Source organism: Babylonia areolata, chromosome 15, assembly GCF_041734735.1.
Source record: "Babylonia areolata isolate BAREFJ2019XMU chromosome 15, ASM4173473v1, whole genome shotgun sequence".
Lineage (NCBI taxonomy): Eukaryota > Metazoa > Mollusca > Gastropoda > Neogastropoda > Buccinidae > Babylonia > Babylonia areolata.
Window position 1 is genome coordinate 8,034,355 of NC_134890.1, and position 16,748 is coordinate 8,051,102.

General features: G+C 38.0%; 1 protein-coding gene across 6 annotated transcripts in view; it reads left to right on the plus strand.

The window, feature by feature from the left end:
* Positions 1–16,748, plus strand: part of LOC143290405 (uncharacterized) — a 174,229-nt gene that overhangs the window by 106,499 nt on the left and 50,982 nt on the right. For all 6 annotated transcript variants that reach the window (XM_076599815.1, XM_076599814.1, XM_076599813.1 and 3 more), the window contains one exon: positions 2,163–2,914. In XM_076599815.1, coding sequence (XP_076455930.1) covers positions 2,383–2,914 — 532 coding nt within the window. In that variant the 5' untranslated portion in view covers positions 2,163–2,382. The remainder of the gene's footprint in view (positions 1–2,162; positions 2,915–16,748) is intronic.

A 16,748-nucleotide genomic window follows, 5' to 3' on the forward strand; every position in this document is an offset into this window, starting at 1 on the left:
ATGTTCTCTCTTTATTTTCCTTTCTTTCTTTCACTAATTTTATTTCTTTTTCGTCTTGGTGTTTTTCTTCTTCAAACGACAAATGTACAGAGTACACAACGTTTGGTTTGTTACACTACATGACAAGATCGGTTGAGACAATAAACCGAGGTCCCGTGTGCAGCATGCACTCAGCGCACGTAAAAGATCCCACAGAAACAAAAGGGTTATCCCTTGCAAACTTTTGTAGAAATACCCACTTTGATAGTAAGATAATATATTCACTGACGACAAAAAAATAAGAAAATAAAGAAAGAAAAAAAAAGGGGGGGGGGGGGGGGGGAGGGGGGTTGACGATGCTGAAGAGAGCAACCCGAATTTCACACACAGGAACCTGTTGTGACAAAAAAAGTAATATCTGTGGTGACAAAAACATAGTATCTGTGGTGACAAAAAAGTGATCTCTGTTGTAACAAAAAAAGAGTAATATCCGTTGTGACAAAAAAGTAATATCTGTAAGAAAAATGCAATATCTGTAAGAAAAACGTAATATCTGTAAGAAAAACGTAATATCTGTTGTAACAAAAAGGTAGTAAATGTTGTGACAAAAAATAATTTCTGTTGTGAGAAAAAAACATTATATCTGTTGTGACCCCAAAAAATGTTGTGTGACAAAAAACGTAATATCAGTTGTGACAAAAAAATGATATCTGTTGTGACAAAAACGTAATATCTGTTGTGACAAAAAAGTAATATCTGTTGTGACAAAAAATAATATTTGATGTAACAAAAAGTAATATCAGTTGTGCAAAAAACGTATTATCTGTTGTAAAAAAAAAAAAAGAAAAAAAGAAGTAATACCTTTTGTAGTAAAAAAACAACAAAAAACAAACAAACAAACAAAAAACCACCAATAGAGTACAATACAATACTATACCCTACCCTACCCTACCCTACCACACCACACCATATAAAATCAAACCATTCAGTGCTGCATAATACGTCTTTCTTTGTCCGATTGGAAATCATGCGGTTCAGCTTCGTTATAAGCTTATGTTTTGACGAAGATATCGGTGAATGAGTCATTTGAATATCACGAACATGAACATATATATATATTTGTGTGTGTGTATGTGTAAATTTCCTCAGGACCACACACCATTTGGTTGTTGCAATATATCCGAATGCAGCACACACACACACACACACACACACACACACACACAAACGCGCGCGCGCGCACACACACACATACAGAGAGAGAGAGAGAGAGAGATCTCCATTCTTCCCTCTTCCAAGAATCAAAATGAACATGTGATGTGAATTTTTCTGTCTTCCAGAAAAGAAAAGAAAATAAAGGAAAGGGAAAAAAAAATATAGTAAAAGGAATGATCATCAAAGAAAACACAGTAAATGGAGTCGAATTTTCTCTGAGTACTCCACACAGGGCTGCACTCACAGCAAGCATTTATAATTCTCCCGACTCTTCAGTCCATTTCTCTGTTTTCATCAACCCTTCCACCCACTCCATTTCAATCCCCAACCCCCCACCCCCCACCCCCTCACACACACACAACTCCCCGCCTCTTCGTTCCTTTTCTTATTTTCCACGTTAAAGCACCCAGCATCCACCCCACCCTCTCCCTCCCTGGCTTGCCCCACCCCCCCGCCCAAGGGACCAACCCAGTTGCCTGACAAGCAGTGGTTTCGGAGAGCCTGCATTTACCCAAGTAACAGATCAGGTTGAAAACACACCAAAAACGATGTGAAAACTGTTCGCCATTGAATCGGATCTCTCCAAAAATCCCAAGTAAAAACCTCTTGCTTTGCAAGAAGTTGGAAGTAAATCTTGTGCTGGGAGAGGAGGCGGGGGGCGGGGGGCGGGGGGGGGGGTGGGGGGGGAGAGGGTGAAGGGAGGGGGAGACATGGTAGGGGGCGGGGAGTGCTTGGTGGAGGGTAAGTGGGGCTCTCTCTCTCTCTCTCTTGCTCTCTCTCCCCACTCTCTCTCTGTGTTGCTCTCTCTCTCTTTCTCTTTCTCTCAGCCTACCATATCGTCCCTCTTCCTCTCCCCTCCACCACCCCCTGTTCCGTCCCGCCCCTCCTCTCTCCTCCTCACCTATCAATCTTGACGGCTAGAAGTCGCGACGCTGAAACTGATTCGTCGCACGTGTGTCTATTTTCAGCTCCGCGCGCAGCGCCTCGCGAGAGGTGATTGGCCCGGACTCCCACCACCCTCTTCCCCGGGCCTCCTCCACCCACGTGACCGAGGCTCCGCTCTGTGTTAGCTGGCAGGAGTGAGAGCGGAGGGGCTGGAAGCAGAGCGAGCGGAGAAGAAGGGGTGAAGTCCATAACACACACACTGTACACTACACACACACTCACTCACACCACACCACAACTACTATGTCCCTCGTCGGCGGCGACGGGGAGTATGACATCCACTGCGGCCTGGCAGTCTCCGCAGCCAAGATGCAGAAAGCCTACCCACCCGAGGCCATGGCGGCCTACCACCACCACGGCTTCTACCCGCCCGAGAACGGCTTCAAGTTCGAGAACGGGTACGGTGGCGGAGACGCGGGAGGAGGAGGAGGAGGCGGAGGAGGAGGAGGAGGACACTACGGACCTGTGGACCTGTACGGGTACGGGTACCCGGGCCAGCTGGTCGGGGGCCCGGGACCCGGGGGCGGGGTGGGGGACGGGTGCATGCCCGGAGACTACACGGACGGTGGTCACTATGTGGGGATGGGGCCGGGTGGAGGGGGGGTGGGGGTGCCCGTGTGCGGTCAGAACGGCTCGCTCAACTGCCCACCTGGAATGGGGGGTGTGGGGGGCGGGGGCGGAGGTCTTCACGTCGGGGTGGCCGGCAAGCAGCACGCCGAGATCTACCCGTGGATGAAGGAATCCCGCCAGAACAACAAGCGTCAGAGTGTGGCAGGTGAGGTGTGTGTGTGTGTGTGTGTGTGTGTGAAGTGCTTGTGGCATGGGACACCTTGTTTCCGATGTTTTGGTTTTGTTAACGTTTTGTTGTTGTTCAGTTGAACGAACTATTGGCTAGCTAACGCCTTTAGCGAGGTTAAGTTTAGTGTTGAGGGCGTGTGTCTTTGCTCGGTGAAGGTTTTGCTTTGTTCCAAGGTAAGTAACCACGGTTTGGTTTTCTGTTGCTTCGTTCGTTGTTGGTATAAGTTCGTTGTTGACGGTTGGTATTGCTATTTTTGGAATAGTTTAAGAGGAGTGTGTGAGATGACAGTGTGTGGCGGGTGTGCACACCACAGTACAAGGGTGTTGCTGTATTATGGGCGGGCAACAGACACTTTTTAAGTAAAACCCTTCGCCGTGTGCTGGGAAAATTAGGCCGCCTTTTTTTTCCTTTCTTCTTTCTCTGCTTCATCGTCTTCTGATTCGGCAGTAAGTCGCTGCCCTAATTTTCAAGTCTTCGTCTTCTGCCTTCTCCACCGCATTGTTGTTGTTGTTGTTACTGTTACTGTTATTATTATTCTTACTTGACAACATGTTTACAGAAAGCTTTCTCGAGGAATATGATTATCACAATAATGGAGGGGGCAGGATGGGGTGGGTAGCAAAGGGAGGGGTGTGGAGCTGGGTGGTGGGTGGCGAAGAGTGGTGGTGGTGGTGGTGGTGGTGTGCATCCAACACGGCTGAAGCCGACATCGTCCGAATGATTTGGTTAATTACAATTTGGGTTTCACCCTCTGGCGAAATGGACAATGATGACCATCCCAGGACAGTGGAGAGGGCCAGGAGTGGGAGAGAGGTAATGGGTGGTGGGGCCTTTCTAATACTGACGCTACTTAGAACGAGAACATGTTCGGGTGAGCAATGTTTATATCGAGAGGCATGTGTGATTCGAACTTCAAACATCACAACAGCGAGCTTGGCGCTGTGCACACAGAGCCGACGTGGCCCCCATTGTCTGGTCAGAGCGGAGTTGAACGACCTTTGGGCCAAGGTGTTCAGGGCTTAGGTCGTGAGTCCCAGTAACCGGTTGATTGAGTTTTGAGTACCGTGTAATGTTCAGGGCATGACCAAGTGGATGAGGTGGGGGATGGGAGGGGGAGGGGAGGGGAGAGGGTATGGGTTATTTTATGGTTTTGAGCACGCATTGAGTCCACTATCCCCTCCACACACACACACACACACACCTATCATTTGACTTTGGCACGCGTTTCTTATTCCGTGTGTTACGTTGGTGTGGACAGCAAATTGTAAGTCATCAAAACTCGTCAGACTACAATAATTCCCCAGAGTAATAATGAAGAGTAATCAACAGTTTTCTTTCTTTCGACAGTTTGCGCTGAAAATAATGCTTCCCATGATTTATGAAGCATTGTGAGCTGTGAGCATTGAAAAATGATATTCCTTATGTGTTCCCTGTATATCACAGACAGCTGTATAAACAGCAGGGATGGGAATTGTCAATAGATGACGGAAAGGAAGCGGACTGTTAATAAACAGTTAATATAATGTTATGAATAGTGAGGGGGTGGGGGGTATTAATTACCATGGATAATCATGCAGCTTTCTCAACTGTTAGTTTTTAGACTTTTATGATAAAGATTATGCCATCCGTGAGCACTGGGCGCATCCTGACAATGTGGGATGGGTGTGCTGGCACTGATGCAGGTTGTTTCTTCTTCTGCTGCTGCTGCTGCTTATTATCATTATATTATTATTATTGTTATTATTATTATCATTATTATTATTATTATTAGTAGTAGTAGTAGTAGTAGTAGTAGTAGTAGTGGCAGTATCATTATTATTATTGTTCTTGTTCTTGGTGTTAGTGTTGTTGATGATGATATCTTACATAGCGCCTTTCTTCAAAGACCAAAATTATATATATATATATATATATATATATATATATATATATATCTGTGTGTGTGTGTGTGTGTGTGTGTGTGTGTGTGTGTGTGTGTAGTCATTTGCACGACAGGCTGCCATCCTGGGTAGAGCCGACTGACAGCTGCCATTAGGTGTTGATGATTTGTTTCCTGTGTCATTCAGTCAACATTTCAATCAGGTGCTCACATACACACGTATTTTTATGCAGAATGCTAATGCCACACATTGCAGATGTGAGCGCTGTGAATGATGATGAATAATTGTCGAATTGTTGCTGTGTTGAAATTTTTCGATTTTGTTGGCAAAATTTTTCTGCTGTTCGTTATTATTATTATTCTTATTTTGTTTTTATTGTTGTTGTTGTTTCTAATATTATTATTATTATTGTTATTATTGTTATTATTATTATTATTATTACTATCATTGTTGTTGTTTTGTTGTTAATTGTTATTATTAATTATGTACATTTATAATTTTTATATATGATTATATGCATTATAGTTTGTTATTACCATTGTTATTTATTATTATTATTTCTATCATCATTATTATTGTTGTTATTGATACTATTATCTTTTTTTTATCTTCCAAAACTGTTGATGTTGTTTTGGTGTTGTAGCCGAGACTGTCAATGTGAAGAAGCAGACATCGCGATGTGATGACAGTGATCATAGTGATGACAAACTTCTGTTTCAATTCCCGGTGCCATCCCGACATAGATTTTAAGAAACACCACCGTCACCTTCGTTATCATTAACATCAAGATACTGTACTTTCTAACGGCAAGGCGATAAAGTCCAAATGACAGAGTGCAGATTGATAAAGCATTACAAGATCACATGATCGTGTAGCAATGAATGTCACACATTTCAACACACTCGTTCATACTTTTGTGGACCAGAAAAGCGAGAACACAAGGCTCTTATTAATTTCTTATTATTGCCGTTCTTCTTGCTCTAGTTTTTGTTCGTTTTGTTCCTCTTATGAGAAGTAGTTGGAGGCCATTGTATTATTTGTTATGTATTTATGTATTGGTTTATTATTTATTTATTTGTTTATTTATTTAATATTTATTTATTTATTTATCTATTTATCCATTTATTTATTCATTTATTAATTTATCTATTCATTTATGTAGTTATTTTTTTTATTGTCTTGTTCATTTGATAACAATACATGACAAACAAGGCAGTTTGTTTATATTTTTATTTTTATTTCTTGTTGTATTTTTGTTATTGTATTTCATTGTGTGCGTGCGTGTGTGTGTGTGTGTGTGGTCACATTTTGGTGTGTGTATGTAACATAGATATAATGTTTTATGTTATCAAAAGCGTTTTTGTAAAGCACCTAGAGCAGATTTCTGGATAGTGTGCTATATAAGTATCCATTATTATTATTATTATTATTATTCTTATCGTGTTTGATTTATTTGCTTTTATTTTGGCTGTGCTTCATATCTGTGATACATTTATGAACAAACTTATTTTCTCTTTATTTCTTGACATATGTTTCTCTTTTGTTTGGTCCATTTTTTTTATTTTCTGTTTTATTATATTTCTTCGTCGTAATTTTATTTTATTTTGTTGTATTTAATTCTACTTCTAATTTAATGTTCATCACTGGAATAGAGAGGGTCGGACAAAACTGCCTAGTTTTTCACTTTTTTGAACAAGTTTTTGTTGTTGTTTTCTTTGTTTGTTTTTGTTGTTTTTTTCAAAACACGTCACAATGCAGTTTATTCCTTGTCATATTCACCATCATCGTTCGAATTAGTTATAGTCGGTGATGGATTTTGGTACTTTTATTACTGATACTGCCACTACTATTGTTGTTGTGTGTTGCTGTGTGAGAAAAAAAAAAAAAATATATATATATAACAGTAAGGGTGGATAGCGCTTTGCCACAGAGCACGCAGCGGCACCCATTCTCTGTCCTCTTCTATCTTATGTTCATGTTAGTTGAACCGTAGACACTAACCATTGGACCATATACATTATACTGCGTTTGTCTCGCTGTCAGTGGATTTTTTTTTCTACATTTTTTTTTTCTTTTCTTCTCTCTCACTCTATCTTTACTTCTTTTCTTTTCTTTTTTTTCTTTTTTTCTTTTCTTTTTTTTACATATAGACAACTATCGTGTTTACACGGGAGTTCTTTTTTTTACCCGCTGTGCTTTTGTGCCGGACTGCGGCACTGACACGGTGTGTGGAACCTGGGTTTATTGGCTGTTGTGAAGGACAGCTAGCACCCTGACCACCATGCAAAATGGGTGGTAAGGGGGTGGGGGGTGTCGGTAAGAGAGAACAAAAACAGACGGACAAAAAAAAAAAGGAAAAAAAAAGAGAAAATTCCCGTTCCTTAGGGTTGTGTGTGTGGTCAGTAAACAAGACGGGACAGACCAGAAAGAATATTGCATGGAGTTTTCCCCAGCGTTCTGGAAAAAGACAACACCCACACCCTCAAACAATCGTCAAGCGTTGAATAAAATACTAGGCTGCAACTTAGCCCCCCCCCTCTCTCTCTCTCTCTGTGCATGTGTGTGTGTGTGTGTGTGTGTGTGTGTGTGTGTGTGTGTGTGTGTGTTTGCGCACATGTCAAATGGAAGATGTATGAACGGACTTGGATTTTCCCTCTTTTTATTATTTTTTTTAATTCGAGTATTTGAGGGAAGTTTCTGTTTTATTTCTCTGTCCCACGACCCCTCTCTCTCTCTTTCTATCGCTCTTTCTCTCTCTCTCTCTCTCTCTCTCTCTCTCTCTCTCTCTCTCACACACACACACACACACACACACACACACACACACACACATACATACACACAAGTGTTTACTCTTGGATGAGTACAACAAAAAATGCTGGAAAAAACCTAGAAAATGATTGCCCTCCTTTTTCCTCATGCATTGATGTAAAAGTTGATACGCTTAGAGCCGCGGAGTAAGCGCTTTATGTGTACATTATTATTATTATTATTATTATTATTATTATTATTATTATTATTATTTCTGTTGTTGTTGTTGTTGTGTTTGTTGTTATAATGTTGATGATGGTGATCATCATCATCGTCATCGTCATCATCATCATCATTATCATCAGTTGTGCTAACTCTGTTGTTTACTTTGAATCAAGAAACTGTCATTCCACATTGATGATGCAGCATTGTTAGGTTTATCACTGTTGTTGTTGTTGTCATTGTTGCGGAGTTTATTTTATCTAATGTAGGCTCATGCACGGGCTGTTATCGTTTTTCTTCTTTTCTTCTTGACCAGATCATAGGTATAATTCATTTATTTCTGCGCAATCAACTACATCACGGAAGAAATGAAAGGCATTTGTAATCCTGCAAAATAAAGTCTACATCTCGACTCGAATAAAGAGAACAATGTAACAATAGAAGTAAATAACCTTGGACGCAGACACAACTAATGCTGGGTACTATTTGAAATATTTGATAAAATTTCCCAGTTTGTTCAACAAAATAAAGAAAAAAAAATGTAGAGAGGAATAAAAAGTTGTCATCGTCATTTGGACCATAAGCATTAATCACTGGACCATAACTTATACATTAACCAGCATATACATTAGCAATGGAAGCATATGTGCATCGGACAATAGATTATACATTCACCATCACATCCATTAACCTTCAGACCATACACACTATCCGAAAAACAGCCATGTGTAATTACCACTGAGTCTCCATTTTATGCATAAACCATTGGACCCTATACATTGACCAATGCATTTTCATTTATTTTATATTATTTATTTATTTATTTATTTTCATTTATTTTATTTTATGTGTTTGTTTATTTATTTAATTTGTTTATTTTTCTCTTTATTTATTTATTTTGTTTATTTTTCTCAAGGCCTGACTAAGCGCGTTGGGTTACGCTGCTGGTCAGGCATCTGCTTGGCAGATGTGGTGTAGCGTATATGGATTTGTCCGAACGCAGTGACGCCTCCTTGAGCTACTATTACTGCTACTGATACTGATACTGACCAATGGACCATGCACATGACTTACACATTCACCACAATATATGTTAACCATCGGACCATGATTCATATAACCCTCTGCACCATATACATTAACTATTGGATCATACGCAGTATGTTTTACTACCGTATATATTAAACATTGGACCATATACATTAACTACTGGATCATACGCAGTATGTTTTACTACCGTATGTATTAAACATTGGACAATGTACATTAACTACTGGATCATACGCAGTATGTTTTACCACCATATGTATTAAACATTGGACAATGTACATTAACTATTGGATCATACGCAGTATGTTTTACTACCGTATATATTAAACATTGGACCATATACATTAACTACTGGATCATACGCAGTATGTTTTACTACCGTATATATTAAACATTGGACCATATACATTAACTACTGGATCATACGCAGTATGTTTTACTACCATATGTATTAAACATTGGACCATATCCATTAACTATTAGATTATACGCAGTATGTTTTACTACCGTGTATATTAAACATTGGACCATATACATTAGCCGTTGGACCATACATATTAACCACAGGATCGTTTACATTAACCATTGAACCATGCACATTATCCGATATTCCACCATACATATCAAGCATTGGACCATACACACTAACCATTGAACCATACACATACCCGATTAACCACGAGCGCGCGCTCGTGTGTTTGCGTTTGTTTACTGATTCTGTGTCCTCCTTGCCACAGCAATGAATAAATCCTTCGACCATATACATGGCCAACCACTGGACTATAACCTAAACAGTAACTGCCATGAACGTTTAACATCAGACCATGCACATTAAGCAGTGAACATACATATTATTATACATTGGAACATACACATTATCCAGTCCAAGTTCGGCGTTGACCATACTTTAATTTCAGTGATCAAGTTAGTAGTCAGTTGACGTCAATGCATTATTTCATTAAGGACCATATTACAGATATTCTTGAACCGTTTTGACAAACAAGAGTCCATCTTGTCCACATTCCTCTGTGTGTGTGTGTGTGTGTGTGTGTGTGTGTGTGTGTGTTTGATTGTTTATTTGTATTCTTGTTTGTTTTCCTGTTCAGACGATTTTATTTTTCTCTTGTTCTGCCTTTGTGGTGTGTGTGTGTGTGTGTGTGTGTGTGTGCGCGCGCGCGCGCTCGCTCGTGTGTCTGTTTGCGTTTGTTTACCGATTCTATGTCCTCCTTGCCACAACATAATTATGTTATTCCTGTTTCTTTCGTAGCAAAAATAAAAAAAAGAATAAATAAAATGAAATGAAATAGAATTAAATAAAATCAAATCAGGATTTGAAATGATTTCTTATGAACTCATTTTATTGCAGTCTTAATGAACCCCCCACCTTTAGCCCTCTCCCCCCACCCCCCCCAATCCCCTGTGGTAACTTTTTTTTTTTTTTTTTTTTTTTTGTTTGTTTTTGTTTTTTGTTTTTATCCTACTTTACGCATATTTTTCCTGTACCACCTTCATTCCCATACCCGTTGTGTGCATGATTTCGGAGGAATATGTTTGTCCTTTTATTTATTCCTTTCTTAATTTGGTTTTCTTTTGGGTGGATGGAGGGCGTGAGGGGAGGGCGTTGGCGTTACATTTTCTCTCGTTGATTGGTTTCATTTTTCTGCCATAATGTGCCCTAAGTGGGACAATATATTGAATATGGCGAACCCAATTTAATTGATCAGTTGCAAAGTTGCAAGGTGTCAAAGTATGTGGACTAACCTATATCCTCTGTACTACATCTTTTGTTATAAAATAATAATAATAATAATAATAATAATAATAATGATGATAAAATTTTTAAAAATAAGGTTCGCATGAACTCAAGGCACTGATCAGACCTGGAGAGCCCACTTAAGGATTTTTGTTGTTGTTTTAAAACATTAACATCAACATAAGATAATTAAACATAACAAACAAATGGATGAAAAATGCACTAAAATATAATCAAGTGAAAGAGACTTAGAGGGTCAATTGATTTAAATCAAACAAGAACTCATCGATGTGTCTGGCTGTACACAACTCTCTTTGTCGCCCCTGCAGCCATTGTTCTCTGTCTTTTGGTTTATTTACTGGCGTATTCATTGATATGTATTCATTTTATTTATTTACTTTTTTATGTTAACTATTCATTTATTTATTTAGCTGTTTCTTTTGATTTATGTATTCATTTTATTTACTGGCGTATCCATTGATATGTATTCATTTTATTTATTTACTTTTTTATGTTAACTATTCATTTTTTTTTATTTAGCTGTTTCTTTTGATTTATGTATTCATTTTATTTACTGGCGTATTCATTGATATGTATTCATTTTATTTATTTACTTTTTTATGTTAACTATTCATTTTTTTTTATTTAGCTGTTTCTTTTGATTTATGTATTCATTTTATTTACTGGCGTATTCATTGATATGTATTCATTTTATTTATTTACTTTTTTATGTTAACTATTCATTTTTTTTATTTAGCTGTTTCTTTTGATTTATGTATTCATTTTATTTACTGGCGTATTCATTGATATGTATTCATTTTATTTATTTACTTTTCTATGTTAACTATTCATTTATTTATTTAGCTGTTTCTTTTGATTTATGTATTCATTTTATTTACTGGCGTATTCATTGATATGTATTCATTTTATTTATTTACTTTTCTATGTTAACTATTCATTTATTTATTTAGCTGTTTCTTTTGATTTATGTATTCATTTTATTTACTGGCGTATTCATTGATATGTATTCATTTTATTTATTTACTTTTCTATGTTAACTATTCATTTATTTATTTAGCTGTTTCTTTTGATTTATGTATTCATTTTATTTACTGGCTTATTCATTAATATGTATTTATTTTATTTATTTACTTTTTTATGTTAACTATTCATTTATTTATTTAGCTGTTTCTTTTGATTTATGTATTCATTTTATTTATTTACTTTTTATGATGACTATTCATTTATTTATTTATTCATTTATCTGTTTATTTATTTAGCTGTTTCTTTTGATTTATGTAGTCATTTTATTTTACTTTTTTATGATGACAATTCATTTATTTATTTATTTATTTAGCTGTTTCTTTTGATTTATGTATTCATTTTATTTACTTTTTTATGATGACTATTCATTTATTTATTTATCTAGCTGTTTCGTTTGATTTGTTTATTCATTATTTATCGTTGCATTTATTTACTGATCCTGTCGGAGATAGTATTACTTTCTTGCTCTTCGGAGATATGGGGTTTTTTGTGTTTTTTTTCCGAGACTGCAACTTTTTGTCTTCCGGAAGAATTCTTTAGCCCCCTCCTCCCCCGCCCCCACTCACCCTCTCCTCATACAGATCAGTATTATGACAGTTACACGTAACTCATGTTTTCATCAAGTCATGGATTGTATGATAACTTGTCGAGAGAGAGAGAGAGAGAGAGTGTCTGTCTGTCTGTGCGTGCATGTGTGTGTGTGTGTATGTGTGTGTGTTTCCGTGTGTGTGTGTGTGTGTGTGTGTGTGTGTGTGTCTGTGTGTGTGTGTGTGTGTGTGTCTGTGTCTGTGCGTGCATGTGTATGTTTGTTTGTGTGTGTGTGTGTGTGTGTGTGTGTGTGTGTGTGTGTGTGTGGATGCCACCTTGTAATCTGTTCGCAGTGAGTGCGACATTTTTAATTAACAGCCGCTGTAGATTGGAGTTAAAAAAAAAAGCAAACAAACAAAACCAACAGAAATCCGACACTGCATCTGCATGACTGGTGAAGAAGTGTGACTTGTAGAAACAGGAGAGCCGCGCCCAGGGCAGATAGCGGTCAGGTGTTGACAGCCTGTAGCTCTCAGCATCAGCGGCAGCGGTCAAGCGTGTCAGCTTTCTTTCATTATCAGCTGCAGCATAGCAGTCTCTGGCACTGCTGAGGATTGGGTAACGGTCAAGAGCAGGAGTTTAGGTTATCGTCTGCCAGTGTGTAAGACTAGTTATGTAGTGAAGTGCAGGAGGACTGATAATGTAAGACTAGTTATGTAGTGAAGTGCAGGAGGGCTGATAATGTAAGACTAGTTATGTAGTGAAGTGCAGGAGGACTGATAATGTAAGACTAGTTATGTAGTGAAGTGCAGGAGGACTGATAATGTCCAAGTAATTGATACTGGTGGTTTAAGCATTCGTACATTTCTATACAAAGTGTTAGTGGAACCTGTACGAAGTAATGCACTGTACTACACACTGTGTTTACAAACGTGCACGGAAATACAAGGGGAAATGTAGGGAAAGTAAAGATGTAACAGCAACAGGCTGACATGTAACCCCGCGTTATGACTCTCTTTAAATAGCTTAATGAGAGCTCATGTATATAACTGTCTATCTATCTATCTGTCTATCTCAGGTTTCATACATTTCTTTTGTGACACGAATAGCGTATTTTAGTGTTGATCGACATTTGATTCAACAACTATAACAACAAATAATGACAATAATGATGACAATACTACTACTACTACCACTAATAATAATAATAATAATAAGGGGGACTTGAAATGAGCGGCGTGGGAGTAATGCCACTGAAACGGTGCAGAAGATGGGGTAGTAGAAGAAGAAGAAGAAGAAGAAGAAAGAAAACACGATGAAAATGATAATGACGATAACAGTAATAGTTGTGAAAAAAGAAAAGAAAGCGCTTTAACGGAAACTCCGGAGTGAATGAAAGTGTGTGTGTGTGTGTGTGTGTGTGTGTGTGTGTGTGTGTGTGTGGAGGGGGGGGGTGGACAGGGGTACGGAGCACGGTAGCTGGGTGTGTGTGTGTGCGATTGCGTGTCTTTGTTTATGCACACACCAATGCCTGTATTTCTGTCTTGATGATGAAACATTTGATTATTTATTTGTGAACTGATGGATAACGTTTCATTTACCTACTTAGTTTATTGATTTAACTATTCACACATCTTTTTCTTATTGTATTATCATCTACGTATTGTAAATACAGAAAACACACACACACACACACACACACACACACACACACACACACACACACACACACGTACGTACGTCGCACAAACAAACGAAAGAAAGCACCCACGCCTGCATTATTAGTAAGCGCACGCGCGCGCGATGAGCGCGTTGATGCCTATAAATGAAAATCTCAGATTCCGGGAAAACAACATTGCCTGTGTCCATACACAGAGCGCAACAGATCTGCTTTGAAGTCCGCACAAACCTATCACGGATTGTTTAGCTTCTCCACAACGCCATTCCAGACTCTATTTGATAAGTGTATTTGTACAGGGGGGCCGTGTTGTCTTGCGGCCTGTTGGTGCCGGGGGGAGGGGGGGGGGGGAACACAACAGCCTGTATTGATACACTGGGGCCCTGAGAGGGAACAAGTCACCGGAACATACCTGCCCAGCCTGTGAAACAGATGTACCTGTGTTAAGCAGATTCTGGTTTTTTATTAAGCAAGTTATGCGGGATTTTATGGGTGCAATCTTTTATTCTTCTCCTTTTTATCCCACATTTATTTATTTATTCTTTCTTTCTTTCTCTGTCATATTCCCCGTCACACGCTCCCATGTGCTGTATATCACGTTTCTTTCTTTTCTTTTTTTCTTCTTCTTACTTTGTTCTTTCTTTTTCTGTATTGCGAACGCAAAAAGAAAAAAAAAAAAAAAAAAAAAAAAGTGGTGAATTATGTGGGCTTGATTTTTTGTATGGGGATACCCAGCTGCATTAATTTTGTAGAAGTTGTGTGCAAGATGCCACATTTATTATTATATGTGACTTCAAAGACAGACTGCTTGCGTGCAGATGGCCAGAGAGGAGGTTTTCATGTGATGACCAGTGACAGGACATTGGGTGTGTTTTCACTGTACAGGGTGCCGAGATCTGTCTGTAACTCAGTGAGAGTTAAGACAGACATTTGGAAAAGTCTATTGCCATGAAAAAGTTTATATTTGACGAATCCGAGAAATTTCTCAGCGTCACTATGATACTACTCGTTGAAGAGAGTGTTGTGCTTTTGGTTTGGATGCATGGGTCGTGAAAAACTGCAAGTGCTGTCGTTGTTTGATGCTACATTGCTACGCTCCCCTTTAGGATTGACAGTGACCAAACATAACATTGTCATTTTTGACGATGAGTTGCTGAAGAATTCCCTGCACGAATGTGTGTCATTAAAAAGTCACTGGGAACTTTTTTTCTTTAACCTTTCATATTCATTCTCAGTTATTTCTCTTGTTTAATCAGCGATTTCCCCTTTAGGAAGTCGATAAACTCACTTTTTTTTTTCAAAAACATTTCTATTTATTTGAAATGTATTTTCTCTGTTTACCGCATTTCATTTCTTTCTTACTTTTCCCCATTCTCTTCGACTTTCCGTGTTATTGTCATCTTTTTATGAATTTCTTCTTTTTTGTTCTTTCTTTTTTTTTCTTTCTTTTTTTTTTCTTTTTCTTTTGCACCTTCCATCGCATTGTCTTTATTTATGATTTTCTCTCTTTGCGTCTTTATTATTTTTTTTTTAATTCTTTCCTCCTTTCTTTGTTTTTTTTCTGTTTTCTTTCTTTCCCCATCTTTCTCTTTCTTTAGTTGCTTCCCTCTCTATATTCTTCTATATTCATTTGTTTCCGCCTTCCTTTTTTTCTTTCTCCTGTTTCTTCTTTCCTTTCTTAATCATTCTTCTGCGGTTTTTTTTTTTAATTTTGTTTTTTCGCTTCTTTCTTTGACCATTCCTGTCCTTTTCTTCCTTTCTACGGTTTGTTTCTTCTTCCTTCCTTCCTTCCTTCTTTCTTTCCCCCCCCCTTCTTTTCTTCTTTCCGAAATTCTTATCATTCTTTCCGCATAATGTTCTTTCCGTCTTACTTTATTTCAACATATGTTTTTTTTCCCTTTTATTGCTTTCTTTCTGTCTGTCTTTCTCTCTTTCTTTCACCTTTTCTTGTTCCCTGTTCCTCCTCCCCTTTCTTTTCTATCGTTCCGCATTTCTTTTCTCCCCCCAACCCCCACCTTTTTTTTTTTTTTTGACCCCATCCCTTTCATTTCGTTCTTTCTTTAACCATTCTGTCATTTCTTTTTCTTGCTTTCTTTGTCGGTTTTTTGTTTTTTGTTTTTTTGTTGTTGTTTTTTTCCAAACGCTCGATGTATTTGTCTGCTGCACGGCATTCACCGTGGAGTTCAAGTGACGTCAAGTATTTCGTTGAACACACTGTTCTTTCTGCAATTCGTTTCTGGGTTTTTTTCTCACAGCGCTTTTCTTTTCCTTCTGCATGTTTTTCTCGTTTTTTTCTTTCTTTCTTTTCTTTCTTTCTCTATTTCTTTCTTTCCTCGTTTCCACATTTCTTTTCATAATATCTTGCACTTTTACGTCTGTCTTTGTGCCCTTCTTTTTATTATTATTATTTTTTGTTTTGTTTTTGTTTTACCTTCTTTCTGCATTTCATTTCTTACCTTTTTTTCTGTATCACTTTTCTTACCTTCTTTCCACATTTCCCTTCTTTCTATTTAAGCTTTCTATTCCTTTTTTTTCTGCATTTTTTCCTGTTCTTTCCGCCTTTTTCTGTCTTCCTGTCCGCATTTCCTTTCTTTCTACCTGACATTCTTCCTTTCTTTCTACCTGACATTCTTCCTTTCTTTCTACCTGACATTCTTCCTTTCTTTCTATCTTTCTATCTGACTTTCTTTTCTTTCTTTCTGACTTTCTCTTCTTTCTTTCTTTCTGACTTTCTTTCTTTCTTTCTTTCTTTCTTTCTGACTGTCTCTTCTTTCTTTCTATCTGACTTTCTCTTCTTTCTTTCTGACTTTCTCTTCTTTCTTTCTATCTGACTTTCTCTTCTTTCTTTCTATCTGACTTTCTTTTCTTTCTTTCTATCTGACTTTCTCTTCTTTCTTTCTATCT